General features: G+C 41.7%; 2 protein-coding genes across 3 annotated transcripts in view; one reads left to right on the forward strand and one right to left on the reverse strand.

Annotated features, from left to right (window-relative positions):
• Window positions 1–936: 936 nt before the first annotated feature.
• On the reverse strand, window positions 937–25,500 carry LOC120370186 (poly(U)-specific endoribonuclease-like). The gene is made up of 7 exons (XM_039484514.1): window positions 25,356–25,500; window positions 14,350–14,449; window positions 7,169–7,280; window positions 5,923–6,044; window positions 5,722–5,834; window positions 5,011–5,164; window positions 937–1,435 (listed from the first exon to the last, which is right to left on the reverse strand). Exons 1-7 carry the CDS (start codon window positions 25,364–25,366, stop codon window positions 1,172–1,174), a joined length of 876 nt encoding a protein of 291 aa, XP_039340448.1. The 5' UTR covers window positions 25,367–25,500; the 3' UTR covers window positions 937–1,171.
• LOC120370180 (NADH-cytochrome b5 reductase 3) overlaps window positions 24,822–25,876 on the forward strand; it is a 42,213-nt gene continuing 41,158 nt past the window's right edge. For both annotated transcript variants that reach the window (XM_039484479.1, XM_039484490.1), the window contains exon 1: window positions 24,822–24,887. In XM_039484479.1, coding sequence (XP_039340413.1) covers window positions 24,837–24,887 — 51 coding nt within the window. In that variant the 5' untranslated portion in view covers window positions 24,822–24,836. The remainder of the gene's footprint in view (window positions 24,888–25,876) is intronic.

Consider the following 25,876-nt stretch of genomic DNA (forward strand, 5'->3'; position numbering starts at 1 on the left):
GCTTAGCAAAGCATATTTCTGCTCTCGGGTTTCCATTTTAATAATCAGTGTATTCCTGGTTGGGAGACAGGCTATGGGCCATGATAGCATAACCCTGTGCAAGCGCCTGAGGCGTGATTAACAGCATGCAATCTTTCATGTGTTTACCTGCCATCTCCACATAGCACATGGTCTCGCTCACACAGCTCCAGCCTCTAAGCCTTGATTGAGTAACATAGCTGCTACCTGCTCACCATCCACCTCCAGCAGCCTAGAATTAATATCAATAAAGTTGAAAACTGAAGGCCCAGAGCCAACAATGATTAATTAGGATAGCTGTTCCAAGAGTACAGCTGCCTGTGGAGACAAGACAATTTCATTGCCATGCAGAGCCCACAGGATATTTAGCCCTGGCACGAAGCAGGACCCCAGTTAATTATTTCACTACTCACAGAGGTGAAAGTAAGCCGGTACTCCCTAGTATGGCGTACCGGCATACAGGCTTCAGGCAGTCAAGTTATTCTGGCTTCCTGCTAGTTTTCATTAATCATTGTTTTAAGATGTGTCCTGTCCTGTAGAAGAGTGATTGGATGTAGTGTGATAAATGCTGCACTGACTTTCATTCCAGGAAGTCCTTCTGTGTCTATAAGGCTTGTGCTGGTTGGGAAGGGGAGGGATAATGTCATAATTGTCCAGATTGCCATTGGCAGAAATCCTTTTCTCAGTCTATAAGTGAGGATGGGAACACAAAATACAGCTATTCAGTATTGTTTTACACTGCCATAACAGAGGGCTTAATTTCAACACTAATGCCTCAAGATACAATTATTATGGGATATTCTGGTCTGTATTTTATATGGTTTGATCATTCTTTCTAGGTGTGCAGTAGTTAACAAATAAAACCCCTATTTTCATTTTAACAGGGCATAGTTTAAAAACTGTTGTCTGGTCAGGAAGTTAAAGTACAGATTTATGATTTATGAAGGCACTTTAATACAATTTCTTTCATCCTTGGTTACAGTGATAAAAAGGATTTCAAAGCCTGGACAGGCACTGAACGTTTCTTTAAAAGGCACATCTTAGGTTAAGTATCTTAATACAGAACAAAAGGAAATTATTCCAAACATGACATTTAAGATTATACAAAACTACAGTTAAACTCAAAAAGAAAATCAGGTTAGCTTAATCCTTTTCAATACAAATCTTCATTGTTGCTGCTAAGGAGGACAGGATACGCTGTTCCAATGTATTTACCATGGCGATACACAACTATCTGTAGTTCATACTCCTCTATCCGCACCATCTCACGAGTGACCTTTTCCTGAGACTGTAGAAAAATGATCGTATAGAGGGCAAATTCAAACTCAGGGCTGACTCCAATAAAGGTGCTTCCCACAGGTTTTACTAGACCTTTCCAGCTGAACTGTAGGCTCAGAACTTGATCATCTTCATCAGGCTGTAACCAAAAATAAAAGAAATGAAAATCCCTGAATACACAATATGACCAGACAGATATATTTTCACATTCAGGTTTATTCTGCAAATACAGATGTGGGAGTGTAGCAGGGTGGTTCCCCACTCCTGCTCTGAAGTGACATCTCTGTCAGTATCTCTTGCATCAGCATCTAAAATTATGGCCTCCTTTATGGTTGAAAGGTGACATCTATAGGCACAAATGAAAATTGCACCATTGTGAAAACAAAATAAAACTATGTACAACTCCTCACTTAAAGTCATCCCGGTTAACATTGTTTCATTGTTACATTGCTGATCAATTAGGGAACATGCTTGTTTAAAGTTGCGCAATGCTCCCTTCTAACGTCATTTGGCAGCCTCCTGCTTTGTCCACGGCTTGCAGGAAGAGCAGCCCATTGCAGCTAGCTGGTGGGGGCTTGGAACCAGGGTGGACCGGCAGCCCCCCTGTCAGCTCCCTGCTCCCCTAAGTTCCCTGTGCAGCAGCTGCCCAGCAGGCTACCAATTGCTGGGCTGTTCCTCCCCCCACTGCCATGTGCTGCTCCTGCCCTCTGCCTTGGAGCTGCTCCCCGAGCCTCCTGCTTGCTGTGCAGGGGTGGGGGGAAACAGGGTGGGCTAATGTCAGGTTGTCCCCCTCCCCCCTGCTCCTGCACCCTGCTTACCCTTTCTGCAGATAGAGCAGGGAGGGGACACAGATGGAGAGAGACAGAGAGCTTGGGGCAGCAGCTGCTGTCTCAACTTCCTGATCCACTTACAGAGACAATGCACTTAAGAGTGGGTCAGCTTACTTAAAGGGGCAGTGTGCATTTTTCTCTCTCTCTCCCACACATAAGGTGTGTGTCAGTCTCTGTCTGCTATGCTGTCTCCCCTCCCCTCCATTCCTGCTGCCTTGTAGAGTGTGAGAGGCTACATTAACAACAATGTGTTAACCCTTGAGGGCTCAGCCGAGTGCTAGCTCATCATGTAGCAGCAAGGCATTCCCTGGGAAATATCCCATCCTCTAACTTCACCACTTCAACCAAGCTTCACAATCATCATAGCTGTGAACAGTATTAAATTGTTTGTTTAAAACATATACTCTGTGTGTGTGTATATGTGTGTGTGTGTATATACATATACACACACACACACACACACACACACCTCTACCTTGATATAACGCTGTCCTTGGGAGCCAAAAAATCTTACCGCATTATAGGTGAAACCACATTATATCGAACTTGCTTTGATACACCGGAGCGTGCAGCCCCGCCCCCCTGGATTGCTGCTTTACCGCGTTATATCCAAATTTGTGTTATATCGGGTCGCGTTATAATGGGGGTAGAGGTGTATATAATATATTGTTTTTTTGTCTGCTGAAAAAAATTTCCCTGGAACCTAACCCCCCCCTCATTTACACTAATTCTTATGGGGAAATTGGATTCACTTAACATTGTTTCACTTAATGTCGCATTTTTCAGGAATGTATCTACAACGTTAAGCGAGGAGTTACTGTACAATACAGCACTTCTATAGCAGTGACTCTCAAACTTTCCAGACTACTGTACCCTTTTCAGGAGTCTGATTTGTCTTGCTTACCCCCACGTTACACCTCACTTAAAAACTACTGTACTTAAAATAAGAAAATGTCACAGCACATTACAGAAAAATTGCTGACTTTCTCGTTTTTACCATATAATTATAAAATAAATCAATTGGAATATAAATATTGTAGTTGTAGTTCAGTGTATAGTACAGGTCTGTCTCATCTTTCGTTGGGGTATGTTCTGCAGACAGCGCGTAAAGCGAAAATTGCATATAGTCAAAATTACATTGAGTGTAATGGCGGGCGGAATCACCCGCACTACAGAAACAGTATTTAAATTGTTATTTTTCTCTTTTCTTTTGTTTTTGCCGACCGCGTAAAGCTGAAATCGTGCATGTTAAATGCGCCTAAGATGCGACAGACCAGTATATAGAGCAGTATAAACAAGTCATTGTCTGTATGGCCTGGTCTACACTGTGTGTCGAACTGCGTAAGACAGCCCAAGTTCAGCTATCAGAAGAGCTGAACTGAAACTACCTGTCAATACTACTCACCCTTCACGCCATATGGGATCAAGTCCGCTCCCCATCCTCCCGCCTCCGCCGCGCGTTGCTGTGCTGGAGTGGAGTCGCGGGCGGCGCGTTCGGAGTTCGAACTATCGTCTAGATTTAGACGCGAGTAGTTCGAACGAAAGTCGAGAACTTTGCCGCGTCGACCCGGCAGGTAAGTATAGACCTACCCTATGAAATGATAGTTTGTACTGACTTTGCTAGTGCTTTTTATGTCACCTGTTGTAAAACAAGGCAAATACCTAGATGAGTTGATGTACCCACTGGAAGACCTCTGTGTACCCCCAGGGGCACGCGTACCTCTGGTTGAGAACCATTGTTCTATAGCACCTCTCACTCACAGCTCTCAAAATACATTGCCTGCATTTAAGGGACACTGTTAACTTCAAGTTGATACCTGCTTGATTATTTTAACCTACTATTGTTACAAGTAACACCCAAGATTATTTTTGAGAGAATATTTTCTGTACATTCTCTTTGTGCATTAGCTAGCAGTTTGAATAAGAGTCATTTTCACTGTTTCCTCTGTTCAGTCAGGTCAGCGTCCCCTGTCTGTATAGGCACTTCACACAGCCATAGTGCAGATAATTCATTTTTGTAAATAGGAAAACGATTGTTAAACCAAAACAATTGGCAGGGGTTCTCCAAGGCTAAAACTATTTTTAATTCACAATTTTTAAAACTCAGCTGATTAAGTTGTCGGTGTTCGTTTAATTAAGCCTCACAACAGCACTATGAGTTAGCTACGATTGGCATTGTGTTACAGATGGGGAAACTACAGTACAGAATGTTTAAGTGCCTGATCCAAAGCCCATTGAAGTCAATGGGAGTCTTCCAATGACTTCATTGGGTATTGGATAAGACCCTAAGTCCCAAGATCTCAGATCAAGAGAGTAACAAAAAGCCCCAGTCCCATTCTTTAACCTTGATACATCGTGCGAATGACAGAATTATGCTGTTTTTATGGACATACTTGTCTGAACCCATTATCCTAACAGAGCTCATCAGCTCCCAAAATCGGGCCCTTTGAAACTTAGTGCATTGGGACTTAACAGAAAGGCAGCAAACATACAGGGTTCTGGCCAACGTCATCTGAAAGGCAGGGGAATTTCCAAGGGATTTTTGTGGTTGACTACACTCTGCATCTTTCAATGTAAGGCCTTCTTGCTTGAGTCCAGCATGGTAAATCAATGGAGACACTAGTGGATTATTAATCCCCTCTGACCACAAGCGGTATTGGGGGAAAAGGTGGCTCGAGAGAATTTTAGCGTCTCAGTGGGGAATTAAAAATTAGGTGGGCATTGAGCTTTAACAGCAGACAAAATCCACAGCAAAAATAAAAATAATCTGTCTCCCCCAACACCATGATACCCTGGACTCATTAACAGAGACATTGTGAGTAGATTTACTCACCTTATCTATAAATTGTACACATACAAACAGACAACTCTAAATCTCTCTTACCCTGCTCTTTTTCCTCCTGGCAATATAGCCTTTGTAGTCAACTTGTTTATGCTTTTCCTGAAGGTAAAATTGTACCCAGTTATGCAAACCCAGAATCTCTTTTCCATGTTTTGTTTCTCCGACAAACACATGTTCGAATCCACAGGAATCAGGCCTACAATAAAATCAGCATAAAAATAATTAGCTAAACAAATTAATTTGCTGGATGCAGAAGGCCAGAAAATGAACAAAATTGGCACTTGCTGAGAGTTATCCATGAACATTGCCTGTTTTGAATGTTTTCTTTTTTGTGGAAATCAAAATAAAGATCTGGTCGTGAAATCCAAGTTGCTACTTGATGTTAAAGGAATAACTACCGGTAAAAAACAACAAACAAAACTAATGGACCAGAATATTTGTCTTTTCCATTTTAAATTGACATTTATCTGTAAATTGCTTTTTGTCCCTCAAATGCATCTATTTTCATAAAAGGGATTGCGTACCTGGTAATCATTCAGTCTTCAAAAAATAAAATAAATAGTCTTTGACAAGCCAGGACAGTCTATTACAGAAACAGTGGGACATTAAAAATTACTTTCACCCAATTAATACATAATCAATTAATACATAACTTTCTCCATTTTCTGTGGTTATGTCTGTGAGACATACAGACTTATTTCTTACATCCTCTTAAATATGGTTACTACTCAGATTCATATTGACCATACATACCCCTTTCCTATTTCCCTGGTGTATAGCTGAAACCAGATGTTATAGAGCTGAGACTTGAAATCGTTAAGACTGGGTTTTGACCAATTCTTTCTAATTAAATATTGATGAGTAAGCTGGAGGATTGAAAACAAGGAAATATAATTAGTTTAATTTACAGTTAGCTGTGGCAAGTGATAAATCATGAAGAGCTTCTCTACTCACTTTCATTACTTCTGTTTCTAAGATAGCATCAAGAAAACGATTGTTTTCAGCCATTTCTTGTGGGGTCACAACTTCTGCTACACCAGTTGATGTTTCATAGTTGTCCAATAGGGAAACAAAAGCTGCAAAGAAAGATTCCATTCAGCATGGCACCTGGTATAGCTAGATGTTCAACAGTGTGTAGACCAAAATCACCTTTGTAGTTTGGCCTCTAGACGGCAACATAATCACAAAAAAACCGATCAATTCTGGTATTCTATCTAGTATAGCAGATACATAAATAACAATGTTCTGGTGAAGCTCCACTAATTGCTATATCATTGCATCTTTCCTCTGATCAAGGATTTTAGGCCCAGTAGGCATTGCTGTTCAATAATATAAAGTTTGTCCATCCCCAGGTGATCCCAACCTTGGAGTGGGTGCTAATCCCGGCCAAAAAAAAAAAAAAAGTAGTGTGTGAATAATAGGTCCTCGTTCCACAGTAGAAGTAGTAATGCCAGAAAACATCCTCCATGCAGAAAAGGAGTCAGTGTGAACCTGAATGGTTGCGAAATAATGTTACAACCCAATTAATTAGTTAATGTTTCTAGAGGCACCAAGGAATAAAGTAATAAATTGGAATGGCAGTTTCTGGAACTCCATTGGATAGGCATAAAGCCAAATTCTGTTCTGAGTTACACAGCTGTGTAAATACGGAGAGATTGCCTCCACTGTTTTTATTGGCATTGTCTCACAGGCATAACAGATATCAGAATACTGCTCAGAGACTTTTGTTTTGAAATAAAAGTAATGTTGGTAGTTAGTACTCTATTTTAATAACAGTGTAGCCAACCATCTGAGCAACAAAAGTATTAAGTGTGAACGAGTTAGATTTTAAAAGTTGCTGGGTTCTGCTGATTGAGTTTATTCTTGTAAATACGTATAATTCTAGCCAATCTTACCAAAAATCTGTACGTTGTTTACCTGCATATTTCCTCTGGAGATCAGTATACTTTCTGAAATAGAGGCCACAGGTAAACTCCAAGATCTTATTGAAAATCTAGGGGAAATTCCCTTTCAAATGACATACTGCATGATGATCTTCATCTCCAAATAGTCTGACCATTCAAGCTATACATAATGCTACATTTTAAGTCTACCTTTTAAAAAAATGCAGATTCATCATTCCATTTCCAATGCTACCAAAACGACAATGAGAAGAAAGGATGCACAATTACTGAGGAACAAACCACAGGAAAGATCTCACCTGCAAAAGTATTTATGCTCTTCAGACGCTCTTCATTTACATAGCGAAACAGCGGCTCAGATGCATTGTCCCTTGCAACACTGCTACCCTGCTGTACAAAGCCTGCTTTTTCCTATGAGAAGCATCCAAACAAAACAATGAAGGATGCAAAATGTATTTAAAGGGGATAATCCCTCTTCTAGTAGTAATCAAAGCACAGCAAGAAGTTAACTCCTATTAAAACTGTTTATTATACTACAAAACAATAGAGATCATTATAAAATAAATCATAGCATCAAGAAGAGAGAAATATTAATTTCTTGTCATTGTAAGAGTTTGAAAGGGTCCTATTGCCTCTTTCTCAGGGCTAACAGTGATGGCGCATTGGAGCATACCTATAATGAATGACCAAAGACACCTCTGTGTTGTATAAATAATAAGCAATCAAGTGGCGCAATGTGGGTCTGATGCTGCACTCCTGACAAAAACAAAACTCCTATTGACTTCAGGGAAATTAGTGCCTGCATTAGAATTGTGGAATCAGGCTCAGAGCAGGAGATTCTCAAAGATATAAAGGACAGCCAGGCGCCCAACCCACATTGACTTTAAATGGGAGTTGGGCACCTAACTGCCCTTCGTGTTTTTGAATGTCAGCCCTGTTCCAATAAGAGATGTTAAGTTTTCTGAGTGGAAATTCTTCTCTTGGATTCAAATCCTGAGTGTAGCATCCAGGCCAAGCACTGGGTAGATGCACTGCAGAGCTGGTGTGGTACATACCCAAACCCCTGATGCAAAGGAAAGGAGGAAGAACATAGCAACTGATCCTCTAGCCCCACTTCTAGCAGTCCTTAGCCCACCCATATAGTGCACCCCCATGTGCTGCTGCGTTCCACACTGAATAGGGATGCACATCTCCTGCAGGGCTGCCCACATTTAGTTCCCTGCTCCATCACAAAGCAGAACTGCACCAGTTCCCCTGCAAAGGGAGGAGTCTGGACTTAGTGCTTGGTGTGTAACACTCCAATAATAATTTTAGTATTAATGGAAAACAGAAATCAGATAAATCAATATCTTTAGAAGAAAATAGAAAACAATTTGCACAAAACTTTTGGGACTTAAGCTTCATTTAAAAAATATCCCTCTAATATTTTTTATTTGACACTTGCCAACTTGCCTTTCTTTTTATTTCAGGTGCTGAAAGTCACTGCTCTTACTCCAAGTGCAGATCAGCTAGCTGAAGAACAGAACTGTCATTCTGAATGGATGCTGTGAGAGTTACCTGTTTCCTGCCTGCCATGCATCATAAAATGCTCTGACGAGGTTGTGGTTTCACCAGCCATTGTGTTAACTGTTTCTTCTCTCTGTATATGGTAGAATTCTGCTAGACAGCAGAACCTCAATAATTTGTGCTTTGCCAGTCCGTGGCCTCATAACTTATACACACACAGACATCTCTGCTCACTTTATGATAAAAAAAATATAAGCTCAGACTCACTGGAGTGAGGTCTGATACTATTAAGATTTCATTACTTTTACAGAATATGCTATGGAATATTTTCTAGCATACTAAGAATTATTGTGTTAGTTTACTTCTCACTTGAATATTAATTCAATAGCTAGTTGTCTTTTGAGCCCTAGCACAGTGGATTTCTTTAGCAAAACTAAGTATTATAATAAAAATGACAGACAATAATAAGCACTATGGCCTCAATCCAGCAAAGCATTCAATCACCTTCATAAATTTAAACATGTGACTAAAGCCCTGCACGATACAAAATTTGTAGGAAATTATCTGCTATCACCAAGGAATATGGAATGCAGAATTCCTCAAGGATCCATGATGTTCAACATTTTTACTTGGCTTCCTATCTCTTGCTGTAACCATGAGACCAAATTCCCTTTAGATCTGCTCCGTTAGCAGATATCTATTTAATAGTCATAGAATTCTGGAACATTTTCCAGGGACTAACCCAAATCTATGGAAATACAATGAAACTCGAATATGTGATAAAGAAACAGATTTGTTACAGATTAAACCTTCTGGCCAGCCTTTCAAAAGTAGGAGCTTAAAATCCCTATATGGATAGCTACCTGATTTTCAACAGTGCTGACTCATAGACTTCAAGGTCAGAAGCGACCATTATGATCATCTAGTCTGACCTCCTGCACAATGCAGGCCACAGAATCTCACCCACCCACTCCTGTAACAAACCCCTAACCTATGTCTGAGTTACTGAAGTCCTCAAATCGTGGTTTGAAGACCTCAAGCTGCAGAGAATCTCAAGCTGCTGAGCGCCAAACAGCTCCCACTGAAGCTTTTGAAAGTGAGACTAGTGCCCAAGTATGGAGTTAGGGGGGTCTAATTTTGAAGCCAATGGAAGCTGTTGGGTGCTCAACATTTTTGAATTCTGATTTTAATTACATTAGTATAAATTCATAATAACTCTGCTTATTTCAGTGTGCTACAGAAAGCAGAATTTGGACTTAGATGTGTTAAATGAAGACATTTACCAAGCTAAAAATATACTGCATTCATAAGCCAGGTGTTACTGCTAGATTTCATTGCCCCTCCCCCCATTGCTACATTATGCATTTAGCTAATTTCAGGTATCATAACATATGTTCCTTTCCTCATTCTCATAACATTTGATTTACCTGGCATTGAAAAAACTCAAAAGCATTAACAACTGAACTGGCACTTCCCCACATGGTCTCTATTAGAGCAGGCAGGCATTACATAAAAGGAAGAAATCTGACAAATCTTGTTAACCCCATAGGAAGAAAAGAAAAAAAAAGCAAAGTGAGCTACATTGTGCCCTGACTGTGCAACCCCTTCAAAGTGAGTGGGGTTGACTGAGGGCAAAACTGAGCCCAATGTATATAATTTATAACAGCAACAGTCTTCAGCATAATTCCTACAAATGTGGCATCAACAAGAAATTCTATATTTAAATGTCTCAGTTTAGTGGAATATGTTTTATGCTGCTGAGTTCTGATCCCATTTACACATATGAACTGTGAAACTTTCCTAAATGATCCTGTTAGAAAAGCAGAACATTTTGATGCAATAACATTAGATAACTAGTACATTTAATCTATACATGGATTTTGAACAAGAAACAGTGTTACCTGAGCAAGCAGACCCTTCTCTAAATGCTTAGTGCCAGCTAAATATCAGTAAATTACCCCTGACTGAATATCTTCCAGAAAAAAAGTGTTTAACTATTGACTCTGAAACCCCATGAGCAGACTGGATCTCAGAGCCCAGACTCCAGCCTGAGCCCGAACGTCTACACTGTAATTTTTAGCCCCACAGCTCGAGCCCTGTGAGCCTGAGTCAATTTCCCCAGGCTCTGAGACTTGGTGCTGCAGGTTTTTTATTGCAGTGTCAACATTCCTCGAGTCCCTCACAAGCATTATCAGCTTAGTGCGCAGCAGAGAAACAGTAGAAAAAAGGGCAGGAGAGGGAAGTAGCCCAGGGGAAGGCTACTCATGACTGCCAAACAAACTTTAAATTACAGCCTTGGTATAACCACATGCTCTGCAACATGACATTTTCATGTGCAAATTAGGTAAATATGATCTAAATGAAATTACTATATGGTGGGAGCACAGCTGCTTGAAAGGCCATACTCAAAGAGTAGTCATCAACGATTTGATGTAAAACAGGGAAAACACATCAAGTAGGATCCCAGAGGGGTCTACCTTAGGTCTGGTGCTATTCAATATTTTTATCAATGACTTGGATGATAGAATGGAGAGTATGTTTATAAAATTTGTGAATGACCCCAAGCTGGGAGGATTTGCAAGTACTTTGGAGGACAGGATTAGAATTCAAAATGATTTTCACAAACTGGAGAAATGGTCTGAAATCAAAAGCATGAGATTCAACAAAGATATGCACCAAGTACTACACTTAGGATGGAAAAATCTAATGCACAAATACGAAATGGGGAATAACTATATAGGCAGCAGTATGGAAGAGAAATATTTGGGGTTTATAGTGGATCACACATTGAATGAGTCAAGAGTGAGATGCAGTTGCAACAAAGGCAAAAGTCAATCTGACATTTATTAATGGGAGTGTGTATGTAAGACCCAGGAGGTAATTGGTCCATTTCTACTTGGCACTGGTGAGGCCTCCACTGGAGTATTGTGTCCAGTTCTGGGTTCCACTCCTGAAGAAAGATGTGGACAAAATGGAGACAGTCCAGAGGACAGCAACAAAAATGATAAAAGGTTTAGAATACCTGACCTATGAGGAAACATTGAAAGAAATAGGCATGTTTAGTTTAGAAAAGAGAAGGGTGAGGGGGGACATGATAGTCTTCAAATATGTTAAAGGTTGTTATAAAGAGGATAGTGATCAATTGTTCTCCATGTCCACTGAGGGTAGAATCATAGAATATCAGGGTTGGAAGGGACCTCAGTAGGTCATCTAGTCCAACCCCCTGCTCAAAGCAAGACCAATCCCCAACTAAATCATCCCAACTAAATCATGACCTTAAAAACCTCTAAGGAAGGACATTCCACCACCTCCCTAGGTAACCCATTCCAGTGCTTCACCACCCTCCTAGTGAAAAAGTTTTTCTTAACATCCAACCTAACCCCCCCCCCCACTGCAACTTGAGACCATTTCTCCTTGTTCTCTCATCTGGTACCACTGAGAACAGTCTAGATCCATCCTCTTTGGAGCCCCCTTTCAGGTAGTTGAAAGCAGCTATCAAATCCCCCCTCATTCTTCTCTTCTGCAGACTAAACAATCCCAGTAGGACAAGAAGTAATCAGCTTAGTTTGAAGCAAGGGAAATTTAAGTTAGCTGTTAGGAAAGACTTTCTAACTATAAGGATAGTAAAGCACTGGAACAGATTACAAAGGAGGTTGTGGAATCCACATCACTGGAGGTTTTAAAGAACAGATTAGATGAACACCAGTCAGGGTTGGTCTAGGTTTACTTGGCCCAGCCTCAGCATTGGTGTGGCAGGGGGGGAGGGAGTGGACTAGACATCCTCTTGAGGTCCCTGCCAGCTCTATATTCATGTGATTCTATGATTAATGGATTTTGTCTTCACAACACCTCAGTGAGGTAATGAAATATTATCCCCCTTTTACAGATGGGGAACTGAGGCACATGGCAGATGAAGTGACTTGCTCAAAGTCAAATAAAAGTCTGTGGTGGAGCCAGGAATTGAACCCAGATCTCCTGTATTCTAGTCTATTAACTTAACCACAGGATCATCCTTCCTTGCCAAGCAATGTAAGAGGTACTCCTCCTCAGTGGGCAGAGCCTCATTCTCACCTTACCTACCAGCCTGGTTAATTTTATTCCAGAATTGAAGGCAGTTTGCATTTTCCAGCCACAGCCTGAACAACCAGCATGTACTGCCCCAGAGAAGGATAGATAGTTAGCAGGTTGGAATAGGTGGGGCTCGTCAGGAGAATAGTACTGGGAAGAGTGAGGCTTTCAGAATTCACTCCAGATGGAGTTCCAAACTGGCTCCATCACCCAGTGGCCCGAAAATCTTCCTCATCTACTGACCACAATCCATAGGCGCTAACCAATATGAACACTGTTGAAGACCTAGAGTGAAATCCTGATCTTACTGAAGTCAAAGGGAATGTTGCCACTGACTTCAGTTGGGACAGAATTTTACCCTTAGAGATTAGCTGGTGTCCTAATGTTTAATTCCCCTTATCAAAACATTGCAAAACACATTTCCCCATAATAGACTGATCTGATAACACTGAAGATTGTATGGAAGATGCAACAGGCAACAAACTGGCTAGCACACTCAGTGATAGAATTGCCATACAGTGTGTCTTGAAGATTTCTCAGAGCAATACAAGGAAATCCACACTGTCATCAATAAAGGTAAAAGACTTGGGTTTCTCTTAGTATAACATTGAGAAACATTTTTAGAGAACAACAAGTTTATATGTATTGGGTCCAATTTATGGGCTCAGCACAATACCCAAGGTGGCAGGGAAAAGGAGACCCTTGGCAAAGGCTTGAGTAATTTTAAGGCTGCTTTAAACTACATTCAGTTGCAATGGCTCTAGAACAGGGTAACCGTCACCTTAAGGATAGTAACGACTAGTAAGGTGGTCAGTCAACCTCTGTTCTGTGATGTGTCCCTGTAAGCCCTGGGACTTTTTAGAATGCAGGAAAACCTATGGACAGCAAAGCTAGATTTTATTTATTTATTGGGAAAGGGGGAGAGATGGTCCCAGGGGAACAGTTAAGGCCTGGGGAAAATCCAGACTACTCTTTCTTTATGAGTCTGAGCCCAAGAGCCTTGTAGGGTGGGTGAGGCATGGCTCCCCTCTCTCCTAGCCAAGTAAGACAAGCTCTGGGAAGAAGGCTGTTTATTTTCTGTCTCCTCCCTCAGAACAGGGGAGACAGCAGTAGATGAAAGTTAATTTGCTCATGCTCTCAGCCTGAGGGTGAACGGGCTGACTGGGGAAAGGCCAGCTGGGGGAGAAGTTGGCTGGGTTTGTACAGCTGGCCTAAATTACAACTCCATCTCCCAAGGAAGAGAGCTAGGGAGGTCCTGTCTTAAGGAGAGGAACAGGGGGATTGTCTGGGGACTCCTGAACAAGGGAAGGAAACTGACCAGGACTCTTACGTGGACCCAGAGTGGGTGTGAATGTGGGTGACTAAAGAAGTGAGCAGAAAGAGTCAATAACCAGACCCCTCAAAGGGAGTATATGTTTGAACTAATCTAGTCTGGGTAACTGACTGAAAGAACCTGAGTAGGCACTGAGGCAAGGTGCTGCAGAGCCACACCTGGCCACAATGGGGTGTGCAGGGATTGCCCACACATTTACCAGATCCAAGGGGAAGTTATGTTTGCCAAAAGTAGCCAGAATGCAGAAGTTCTCTGGTCATTACCCCTATGCCACAACCAAAATCTTGTTGGGAGGTGGGGGTGTTTGAGAACAAAGCCAGCTATTTGGCTCTGTGCTGCCCAGGGAATCCTATTATGCTGAGAATGTCTCAGGGGTCTGTATCCAGCCTGTCTGCAGCCTCTCTACAGCACTTTTTCTGTCATTCTAGTGATGTAATGGACCTGTGAATTGGGCCCATTAATTATATATACACACACATAAACAGTGCCCCCCCACAACCCTCTGTGCTCCTACTCCCGCTATTTCATATAGATTCATCCTGTCCTCCTCATGATATTTAGTAGCTAAATTACCTGTAAGTCAATTGTATAATCTTTCCCAGGCACAAAGCGGTGAACATCTGCATCCCATAGTTCATTGAAAAGTTTAGAAAGTTCATGATTTAACTCCAGCCTGCAAAGAAATTCAGAAAAATATCAATGCTTAAAAAAAAAAAAGACCCAAATCAATACAACTTTGTCAACAGCAGCATCCATATTTCTGGTGGCACTTCAGTAGCGTTCTGGGTGCTATCAGGGCATTGAGGGAGCTTTCTCTCCTCATGACACTCACAGTCAATCATAGAATCATAGAATCATAGATCAGAAAGATCAGAATCAGATAGAAGAGATCAGAAGCAAGATGCATGCCAGTCTGACCTCACCCCCAATCCCTCCCAAACCAAAAAAAAATTCCCTCCTGAGCTCTGAAATCCTCTCTCCTGAAAATCTGAAGTCAAAAAATCAAGATTTAAATTCAAGACATCCTCTCCTGCCCCCCCAACCCCCTGCCCCCCCCTGCCCCCAGGGGAAACCTCCACCCTGCCAAGGACCCTGGACCCAAAATTCCCCTTCTTCCGCCCCAAAATGGCCCCCAGCTGAGCCAGAGCCTCCAGCCAGACACTCAGACCAGACAAAGACAGGAAAAAAAAGATCCATTACCTCAATGGTATTATTACCATTAGTACTGAATATGCACATTATTGACCTATTGACTATCATGTTATATCCCTAATCCATTCATCCATTCCTCCATTAGACTTCTTTCTTAAAGCCAGAGGTCCTGTTTCTGTTCCTTCCTGTTCCTAGGTTGGTTAGATTTTTCTTCTTGAAACTCTGAACTAACTTCCCCGACTAAATTTCACTACGACTTTGACTTTATATCCATTATATCCATTGTCCTGTGTAGTACTGCCTCTCTGAAAAGCTCCTCCTCCTCCTATATATTCTTCTATATTATATAAGATATATCTAATCTCCTCTATCTCTTCTTTTCTTCCAACCTTTGGTTAAGGAAAACCCTCAAGTCTCCCTTTCATACGACAGGCTTTCCATTCCTCATTCTTCTCTAGTGGCTCTTCTTCCATTCCCCATTTTTTTTGAATTATCTTTCAAAACACACAAAACAAAACTGCAACACACATTTCATTTCCAGATGGGTCTAAACAACGCCTTAAGTATATACTAGCCCTCCTCTCCTCTCTATACTAGAAATAAAATGCATCCCAAGACCACATTATTTTTTTTTTTTTCACATCACACACTCATCTCACACCTCATCAACATCATCAAGGATCACTCCTCCTCTCTCTCTTCTCTTCTTCTCTTCCTTCTGCGTCCCCAGCTTAATAAAAAATTCCTTCTAGTCATCCCCTAAATGCATAACCTTACACTTCTCATCACTGATTCATTCTATTACACTAATACTAATATACAAGGTCATCAAAATCATCTGGAGGGATATCTGATCTCCTTCGAAATGGGCAATACTCCCAACTTCGTGTCATCCGCAAACTTTATCAGCCCACTCCTACTTTTGGTTCCAAGGTCAGTGCTACTCTCACCTGAAGGGCAATATTAATTAGTAGTACAGTCTGCGGATAATACCTAAAGTATTTTATGAAGAAATGGGAAATTGTTTATTTTGTAAGTTTTCAAGAGAAATGTTTCCTTTTTAAAGCAATTGATGTTATTACTTTTGAACCGTAGATTTCAGTTTTATTTTATAATTAGTGAAATGTACTAATAAAAATTTTTAAAATAAAGATGACAACCATTCAGCCAGAAGGATTCTATAGACTCATCACAAAAATGCAGCCATCTCTAGTGTGGAATGCAGCAGATGTTTAACAGCCAATAGCAACACTACACAACAGAATAGAAAAAGAAGTGAAGAATTCCATTTTTTTATGGTTGGTTTTCTAGGGGAGATCCCTTACTCCATCACATTCCCTATTCCCGCCAATTATCCACCTTCCAATCCTTCAAATTCCCATGTCAGAGCAGCTTTCCTTTGTTCAAAGAGGTTGGAGGGGACTTCCTTCAGAGTACATCAGTGCTGTTCCTAGATCAGTCAGGAAGATTGTTGTGGAGCAATTCATGGTGCTTCCTCTCTTCCAAAAAAACAGTGGACCTCAAAACACCAGCATAAAACTAGACTAATCCAGGGATAAATCGAGTCTTGCATCTGTGGTCTTCCTCCAGCATGTGGTGGCACTAAGCACTCACTGTAAGGCTACCATGTTGGCCCCTCCACACTTTAAAATACATTTGTCTCACTTAGAAATAGAATTACATAGCCACCAGCAAGGAGCATTCATCAGGAAGGCTTGTGAAGGTGACATTTTGTTTCTCTTTAATATTCGTGACGAACCTGCTAGCTGATAACTGGGTTCCTACTTTACCTCCACCCTGGCTGAGGTGGAGAGTGCAGGGCAGGGTGTGATTATCCAGTTCACCATCCAGCCAGGAGAGAGCTCCAAAATCCCCAGAATGCAAGAAAAGGAAGTAGTGTGCTGAGATCAGAGGGGACCAGGCTCTGGAATCATAGGACTGGGAGGAACCTCTATGGGTCATTTAGTCCAGCCCCTGCATTCATGGCAGGACTAAGTATTATCTAGACTATCCCTGACAGGTGTTTGTCTAACCTGCTCTTAAAAATCTCCAATGGACAGCGATTCCACAACCTCCCTAGGCAATTTATTCCAGTGCTTAACCACCCTGACCATTAGGAAGTTTTTTCTAATGTCCAACCTAAACTGCCCTTGCTGCAATTTATGCCCATTGCTTCTTGTCCTATCCTCAGAACCTAAGAACATTTTTTCTCCCTTCCCATTGTAACAACTTTTATGTACTTGAAAACTGTTATCAAGGGGACAGAAGCTGCATGAGGCCAGGGACAGCAGCCTGGGGGTTGGCAGCAGAGGGAAGGCCAGATGGCAGTCAGCCTGAGAGTTGGGATGAGTACACTGAGAGCGGGCCAGACACGCTCTGTTGTTGGCAGAGGAGAGCAGTAGCCAAAGCAGGAGGATACAGGGCACTAGACTATTCATCCTGTTCCTTTGTGGTCCACGGGAAGAACAGGATTGCCTGCGTTGCCCACAATGTGCTCATTACACTTGCAGCTCTGCATTAAAACAATGACTACAATAAAATCTCACGCTTCGGGGCTTCAGCCAGTTGCCGGCAAAGATCAGGATAGAATCCCCCACCCCTCCACCATGGAGCATAACTGGTTGTATAGTAAAGCAATCCTTTTACTCAAAATGTGTGAGTATTTATGGGAACCCAACAAGGGCTGGACCTTGAAGAGCCTAGTGCTTGGAGCGCATGGTACACAGGCCATGCTACGAGGGGTCAAAGGGGACTGATGTACCACAGCACTCACTACAGTACCCTGTAGTGGAGCTGGTTACAGTATTTTTCCCTTTGTTTTACATTTACAATGAAGTTTTGACCCTATTTCTTCAAGTGGCTTTAAGCTTAAGGAACTAGTCTGAGATTTTGGGTATATTTTCACTTCAGAGTTCATTGGGGCACTTCCTTAGATGTTACCCCTGCCCTCCCTCCAGTCCATACACAAGACCCTAGAGACTCACATGGGTGAGCATAGCAGCAGTGAGGACACAGTAACTCAGCTATGGCTGCTCAGACCCAGGCTAGGCCCATCCTGGTGCCCAGACCGAAGTGCTAATCACCCAAGTTAACTCTACAGTGAAGATACACCCTTAGTAACCAAGGGATTGTGACATTTCTTTCAATAGCGAAGAAAGCTAACAAGGTCAGAACAATCTGAAAATACAGCCAGTAGGATCTATCTAGTTTCTATTTCTTAGTCTGCTGTGGCTGTTCATTTATAATCCCTCTGAATTTACAAAGTAAAACTTTATTTGGTTTAACTATTTGAATTGGCAGGTCCAGCACATTAGTTCAGAACAATACAATGAGGACTTTTGCAAATTTATATTGGCACAAGAACCAAGTGTAGATAAACAAGACATTGATCACTGAAATGCCAGGTAGGCCCACTGGAGAGTAATAAGAATCCTTGTGTGTTCCCAAAGGGAGTGACTAAGTCACATATCCTGGTTCCTGAAACACATAGCTCAAACTGGTGACAGTGAAACAAAAGAAAAAACGAACTACTGTAAATCTTAAGACTTTTCCCTCCATGACCCCTCATTCTGCTCCTTCCCAATGGAATCACAGTGCTCTGAACCTACACCTGTCATTTCTGTTCAGAACCCTGATTGCCCAATGCAAACAAAACCCTGCCTTCACCATTCCCACCCACCCACAAATAATACTCTACCTCCTCCACACTTAAATAAATGTTTGGATTTTAAAAGGAAAAGGGCTGGGGAAGAAAAAGTTACGTAAAAAACTTTAACAACTGGATGGATCTTTGCTGTATGGATTTCTTCTGCAAGATCATCTTTTGTGTCCAGTAAACGAACCATGCTATACATGACACATTAAACCTACAACAGTAGCCTTGTAGTGCTGACTGCTAACATAGATGACAAGCACACTATTTCCAGTTTTTTCAGACCTTTTGCTTTTTGTGCACACATTTTAGACCCTGTTGGGTCTGATCACAATTTCTTGTTTATTAAGCTGCTGGCCTTCAGATACTGTGTGCATTCAAAAGACATACACCTATGGAGAAGCCTCAAGTGAGCTTAGTGAAAATATAACTTTGGAGGGAGCTGCTGAACAAAAGAAAATATTCCTCCAAATAATACGTATGATCTTTGACATTATTTTAAAGTATGCAGTGTTGTTGTAGCTGTGTTGGTCCCAGGATATTAGAGAGACCAGGTGGGTACAGTAATATCTTTTATAAGACCAGCTTCTGTTGGTGAGAGACAGACAAGCTTTTGAGCTGTGTAAGTCAAAAGCTTGTCTCGCTCACTAACAGAAGTTGGTCCCATAAAAGATATTACCTCACCCACCTGGTCTCTCTAATTACTTTAAAGTGTCTGCTGAATTTTGGTGGGAAGGTGGGGATGAAAGAGGAGCCTAATCCTGTAGCTATTAACTCAGGCAAAACACCTATTGACATTAGGAGGAGTTTTGTTGGACTATGGGCTACAGAGCAAACCCAGTCTTTTGTAATCTTTTGAAATGAATAGCAGGCTCATAGCCAATTCACAATTACCTGGACCCTGGTGAAATATAATGACCTGTGATCTACAGGAAGGCAGACTAGATGATCCAATAGTCCCTTCTGGCCTTAAACTCAATGAAAATCTATGATAGTGTGAGGGGTTAATATAGGACATTTACCTGTATAACCCTGTGTTGGACTGCCCCTAGAGGCTGGGCTGGGAACTGTTGTTTTGATCTTCATTGTTATTCTAACTTAAAGCAATTGTGCCTATGGAATTTGCACATTTTATTTCTGGATTCCCTAGTAAAGCAATCCTTTTACTTGAAATGTGTGAGTATTTATGGGAACACAACAAGGGCTGGACCATGCACAGCCTAGTGCTTGGAGCACATGGTACACAGGACATGTTACAAGGGATCAAAGGGGACTGTTGTACCACAGCACTCACTACAGTACCCTCAGGGCCGGTGCAAGGATGTTTCGCGCTCTAGGCGAAACTTCCACCTTGCGCCCCCGCCCTGAGGCGGCCCCTCTCTCCCCCACGGCAGCTCTTCCGCTCCGCCCTGAGGCGCCCCCGCGGCAGCTCCGCACCCTCGGCCCTGAGGCACGCCCCCGCCCCAGCTCACCCCTGCTCCGAGCACGAGCACCTCGAGCACGCCAGGCTTGCTGCCCCTAAGCTGATTGGCGTTGCAAGCCTGGGAGGCGGGAGAAGTGAAGCAGCCACGGCGTGCTCGGGGAGGAGGCGGGGCAGGGGAGAGCTGGGGTGGGGAGATCCCCTGCGTGCCGCCCCCCCACTTACTTGCTGCAGGCGGCCGTCCCTGCACTCCCCTACCCCAGCTCCCTCCGCCTAAATGCCGGCAGCGACCGGGGCGGCTGAAGATACGGCCGCCACGGTCGCTGCCGAAGAAAATGGCGCCCCCCAAATCCCAGCACCCTAGGCGACCGCCTAGATCGCCTAAATGGTTGCACAGGCCCTGAGTACCCTGTAGTGGGGATGGTTACAGTATTTTTCCCTTTGTTTTACATTTACAGTTAAGTTTTGACCCTATTTCTTCAAGCAGTGCTAGGTTTGTGGAACTAGCCTCAGTTTTTGGGTATATCTTCACTTCTGAGTTCACTGGGGCTCTTCCTTAAGTGTTACCCCTGCCCTCCCTCCAGTCCATACACAAGACCCTATGGCCCAAGTGTGATGGTGCTTTTAACCTGGACTAGCTGATTCATCTCAGGCCCCGAGCTAAAGCCCCAGTGAGGCTTTCACTTGGCCTGGGTACCTGATCATTTTGTACTGAGGACGCCAGCAAAATCACCCAAGCGCTGATGGTCCTCCAGTTCCCCTCATGGGTGCAGAAGGACAAGTTCTCCCACAATTCACTAGGCAAGAATCAGAGAGCAGCTCAGGTTACTGCAGCACAAAGAACCATGGAATGTATGTGCCTCCCAGAAGTCCTAGAGACTCACATGGGTGAGCATAGCGCCAGTGAGGACACAGTAACTCAGCTATGACTGTGCCGTGTGGCTGCTCAGACCCAGGCTAGGCCCATCCTGGTGCCCAGATCGAAGTGCTAATCACCCAAGTTAACTCTACAGTGAAGATACACCCTTAGTAACCAAGGGATTGTGACATTTCTTTCAATAGTGAAGAAAGCTAACAAGGTCAGGACAATCTGAAAATACAGCCAGTAGGACCTATCTAGTTTCTATTTCTTAGTCTGCTGTGACTGTTCAAATGGGCTCATTTATAATCCCTCTGACTCTACAAAGTAAAATTTTATTTGGTTTAACTATCTGAATTGGCAAGTCCAGCACATTAGTTCAGAACGATACAATGAGGACTTATGCAAATTTATACTGGCACAAGAACCAAGTGTAGATAAACGACATTGATCACTGAAATGCCAGTCTGAATGGTGTCAAATCAAAAGTCTAAACTGACAGCTATGGGCCAAAATCTGTCCTTGGGTGCACTTGTACAGGGTCCCATTGACTTCAATGGGAGACTCTGGCATGTATCTGAGGACACAGTTTGGCCCTTTAGAATTTAAGTATAAGCAAAAGATGAATGAAAGTGAAAGAGAACAGCATATGTCCTTTTGTTCACATGCATCTATTTATTTTTAGATATTTGTAATTCTATTTTGGGCTCTTAAATTAGCTTTAGAACAGACTTCTTGAATGAATTGAATGGCCAAATACTATTACCCCACAATACATAGTGTAGAAATCAGACGCTGAAAACAAAACCCACAGAAAATGTGCTGTGTAAGTGCAGGAGAGGAAACAAAACTACTTGAGGAAATGACAGACTCTTGTATTTACCATGTGTTACAAATCTACATAACAGTAAAAATCAACTCCATGTCTTGTGATAACGGGAACTTGTCACACACTGCTTCCCTGACAGTAACAATATATGTGCACAAATATTAAACTGCCATTACCACAATGGCTTTGGTTATAAAGCGGATGTGGAAATGAGGGTCTCCTTGCAATAACTGCCCTGTGGATTCGCCCCTCTATCCTGTGTTCCTTCTAGCATTACACACAATCCTGGCCTCTTCAGCAGCCACAGTTCATTTAGCCCTGAAGGCCTTAGACAGAATACACATCAAATCCCATTAAATGATTCTCTTTCATTAGTCAAAGAAGCTTGTCACTGATTGATATGAGGCACTCCCTGCTCCTGCTGGTCTGAACAATCAAACTTGCACTGAAATTGAAATCAAGGGGAATAAGGGCCAAATCCATCACTAGCATTAAGCAGCTGGAACAAAGGTTGAATCCATTATTGGTGCTGACTTAGGCTACATCAGGGTGAACTTGGCCAAAGAAATGAAAACTTTATTTTTCTCACAACGTGTGAAAAATATCTCCCAGCACAAGGCCTCTGATAATAAATTTCAGAGGTATAACAATCATTGCTTTGCACACTTGCTGTGTTCCTGGGCAGATTCCTTTATATCAGACTATAGCTGCAGGTCAGATTAACTCTTTTCTTACCAAAAATACCAATTCAGTTGCATGTCAGGGAGCATATTGGAAGCAACAAGTTGCCATACTCCCATTATACTACAATCATTGAATGTCACAGAACTGATCACCTCCTATGTTTCTTCCTAGCTGCTTTTGAAGCTCCTCCCATCTCTTACCTTTCATCTCACATCCCAAATCAGTGCTGCTGTTCTTGCCAACCCATACAACCTCCCTCCCCTCTTTCCACAGATCATTCCGACTTACTAATGATTTTCCCCAAGCCCACAGATCTTAAAAAAACCAAACCAAACCAAAAACCCAACAAACAAGGGATGAAGAGGTTTAAATGAGTGGTTAATATAGCAATGCAATGGACAACTTCATATACCGAACTCTTGGTTTCCTTTATTCAAGAGCTCAGCAATTAAAGTTATAATTGGGCAGAATCCAAGTCAGTTTCCTTGACATTCTGCAGTACAAGTGTAGGAGAGAAGGGAACTGATGGACTTTCACATCTCATTTGCTTAGAGCTGGTTTGGGAACAAGTAATATCAATATAAAACAGATGTTTGGGTCAGGCTTAAAAATTAACCACATGATGATTAGGTACTAAGCACTTGTCAGGCTTCATATACAATTATCATAATTATAAATACACATTCTATAATACCTTCCATTTAAGGATCCTAGATGGCTTTATTAACATCCGTGAATTGAACCTCACAGCCCTCCTGTGGGGCATAAGGATCACTATGTTCAATTGACCATTGAGAAAACTTAGCATATAAATTCTTAGGTACTCTTGCAATGGGAACTATACAAATCCCAAAAGGCGCATCTACATTTGAATGTTTCGTTGTGTTTTAGTGTGTTATTAACCTCAGGTTAACTAACATGATTGTAAATTCTACTACAGACAGGATACAAACATTTTTTGCTAGGGTTAAACATGACTAGCAACTCATGTTTGTGTCCTAGAACAAATGTTTGAGTCGTGTCTACACTAAAATTTACAATTATGTTAGTTAACACGTTAACTTCATGTAGCTAAGGTACAAGATTGACCCTTTTTTGCCCTTGAAAGAACTATATTAAATGTAATAGTTACCCCTTATTTGACCCAGGTGATTAGAAAATGTGTGCCTAGAATTTCAGTCACTTCACAGTACACAATAACTTTCTCTTTTCTCTGCTCTGTCCATGACCAAAATATAAAAATGGCATCCATAAACGTAGGGACTTTCCAGCTTCTTTTTGTTGTTCCTTTTCTTTTCAAACAGGACAGAGCACATATATAGATTGTACCTGAAGTTTAGAATGAAGGTGAAAAAAACAAAAGGCAAAACCAAACCCTGCCAAGACTGAGATTTTACTTAACAAGTTACAGTGTCATTCTGAACAAAGTGTTTCTAAATGTCACAAAAATACCTTAACCATCTGGCGTGACAACCTCAAACAGAGACTTTGAAGCCCCAGGACATAATACATCTTAAGATGAAGTCATTGTTTGGATAAAAGTTTCCTTGAAAGAAATGATAATACTTCCCCCTCTAATTTTCAATATGATAGTGTCTGTGGCCGCAATCAGCGTGTAGTCTTGTATGTTCTTGATTTCTTCCCTATTATTCCTCCTTCCATACTCTTGATGATATCACCTCAATTACTAGCATTGTGTTTCCATATAAAGAAAGATTAAAACAATTTCTGCATGACAAGACAGGCCGTGTTTTGCATAGGATTAAAAGTGAATTTTGCATGAGTGTTGCTGGTTTCAGCCATCTCAAATCTATGTTTCAGTTTCAGTGCAATAAAAGCTACATTGAGAGTGTAAGAAGCAAGAGGGCTGCTGGGATGTAGCTTCTTGACTGAAACTTTACTGTATTCTAACAGGTGTACACTTAAAATAAAACTCCAACCTTAGCGTTGCGGCTAATTAAAACAAGACATTTGCATGCTATGCCATTTGGTTTTTGTGCAATTCAGTTGTAAAATCTCCCCCCCCCCCCCGACACACACACTCTCTCCCTTTTCACCTTGTCCAAATACTTTCTGCGCAAGAAATAAGTATTGCTGTAAGCAACCAAAATAACCAGCCTGAAAGCTAGTTCTAATGAATTCAACCAAATCAATGCAACAAAAACTGTACTGTAAATGTGCAATGCAACACCCAAATAGAAGGCTTGGATGTACATCTTCTGCAACGTAATTTTATCCTCAAAAGACTTTTAGCAGCAGTGCAATTTTTAAAAGTCCTCTAATCTTTGCATCATTTGTGATTTTAAAAGAAGCAAAACATTTGCCCAGGTTGCTAAGCAAACCCTTTGCATAAAGATTTAACATGCTTTTAAAGTTTCCCTTAAAATTGTATGAAATGGTTAGTAAAAGAAATAAACAATTGACTTGATTCTCCTCTCATTTATTCCAGTGTAGGTGCAACTCCATGGGCTTCAGTGGAGTTACACCTGATTTACAACCTTATGATACATTTGAGGTAAGAATCTGATCCAGGAAACAGGACTGTATCTGTAGAGTGGAGATCAAGCTTCAAGTTTCAAGATAATAACAACTGTAACAATGCAATAAACCATCTAGTAAGACCCTATAATTCCAGAAAAACACAAGAGGGATTGATGAAAGACTAGAAGGAGGGGCTTGCATCATTATAACTTTACCTTTGCAAGGTATCCTACAACATCATCAGCTGTCTTAAAACATCTAATCTTAGTATCACATTATTTTACATAAAGCAGCATATGATTCAGTTGCCTTTTTAGCTCCCAGCAGCTTTTCAACTTGAAGCAAGTTACTACAATAGAACAGAGACAATTAGCAGAATGTTATTGCAATGCTGCACTCCAATTAAAGCCCCTTTAAATATAGGTGCCCCAGAGAAGCACAACTTTCTTGTCTATTTGGCATTAAAAAAGAGGAATAATGGGCCAGTGTGATTCTCCCTTACCTACGAGCCATGCTGAGAGAATATTTCTCTTGGCAAACACACTGGAGAGTAAGATCCCAGCTGAAGCTCAAAACTCTGCAGCTCAGTGAACAGACTGAAGAGGTGTCTCTTTTCCACAGCCTACTTACCCAGAACTGTCAGTCAATGTGATAGACAGGGCAAGAAGGCAATGGAGATGCAGACACGTAGCTATGGGAGGGGAGTGTGATAGAGGGAGGAGCAACACCTGACAATAATAACCTTGTGTCTAGCTGCAACCTGCTAGTAGCTAGAGTAACTTGTCTGCTGTTATGTGTGCTGAGGAGACAGGGAGACGCTAAACAAGACTTAGATCTGCCTTTTCCTCATTCTTAGCCTCTAGAGCTTTTGTCATGGTGGATGTGCAGATTTACAAAGCACACAGAAAACAGAGCTCTGTAGGGAATTCCAGAATTGAATTCTTTGCCCACTACTTTCCACATGGTGTATGAATTTTACATCCAGAAACAATAATTTCAAACCTAAAAGTTTAGTATTGACTT

Source organism: Mauremys reevesii, linkage group 1 (genome assembly GCF_016161935.1).
Source record: "Mauremys reevesii isolate NIE-2019 linkage group 1, ASM1616193v1, whole genome shotgun sequence".
In the NCBI taxonomy this organism is placed as follows: Eukaryota; Metazoa; Chordata; order Testudines; family Geoemydidae; genus Mauremys; species Mauremys reevesii.

Bases quoted from the DNA above. Each gene is read 5' to 3' on its own strand.
- LOC120370186 (XM_039484514.1), bottom strand. The intron at 7,281-14,349 runs GTAATTTAGCTA...TGCTTCTCATAG, and splicing joins ATTATACAATTGACTTACAG to GAAAAAGCAGGCTTTGTACA. The intron at 5,835-5,922 runs GTGAGTAGAGAA...TCAATCCTCCAG, and splicing joins TAGAAACAGAAGTAATGAAA to CTTACTCATCAATATTTAAT.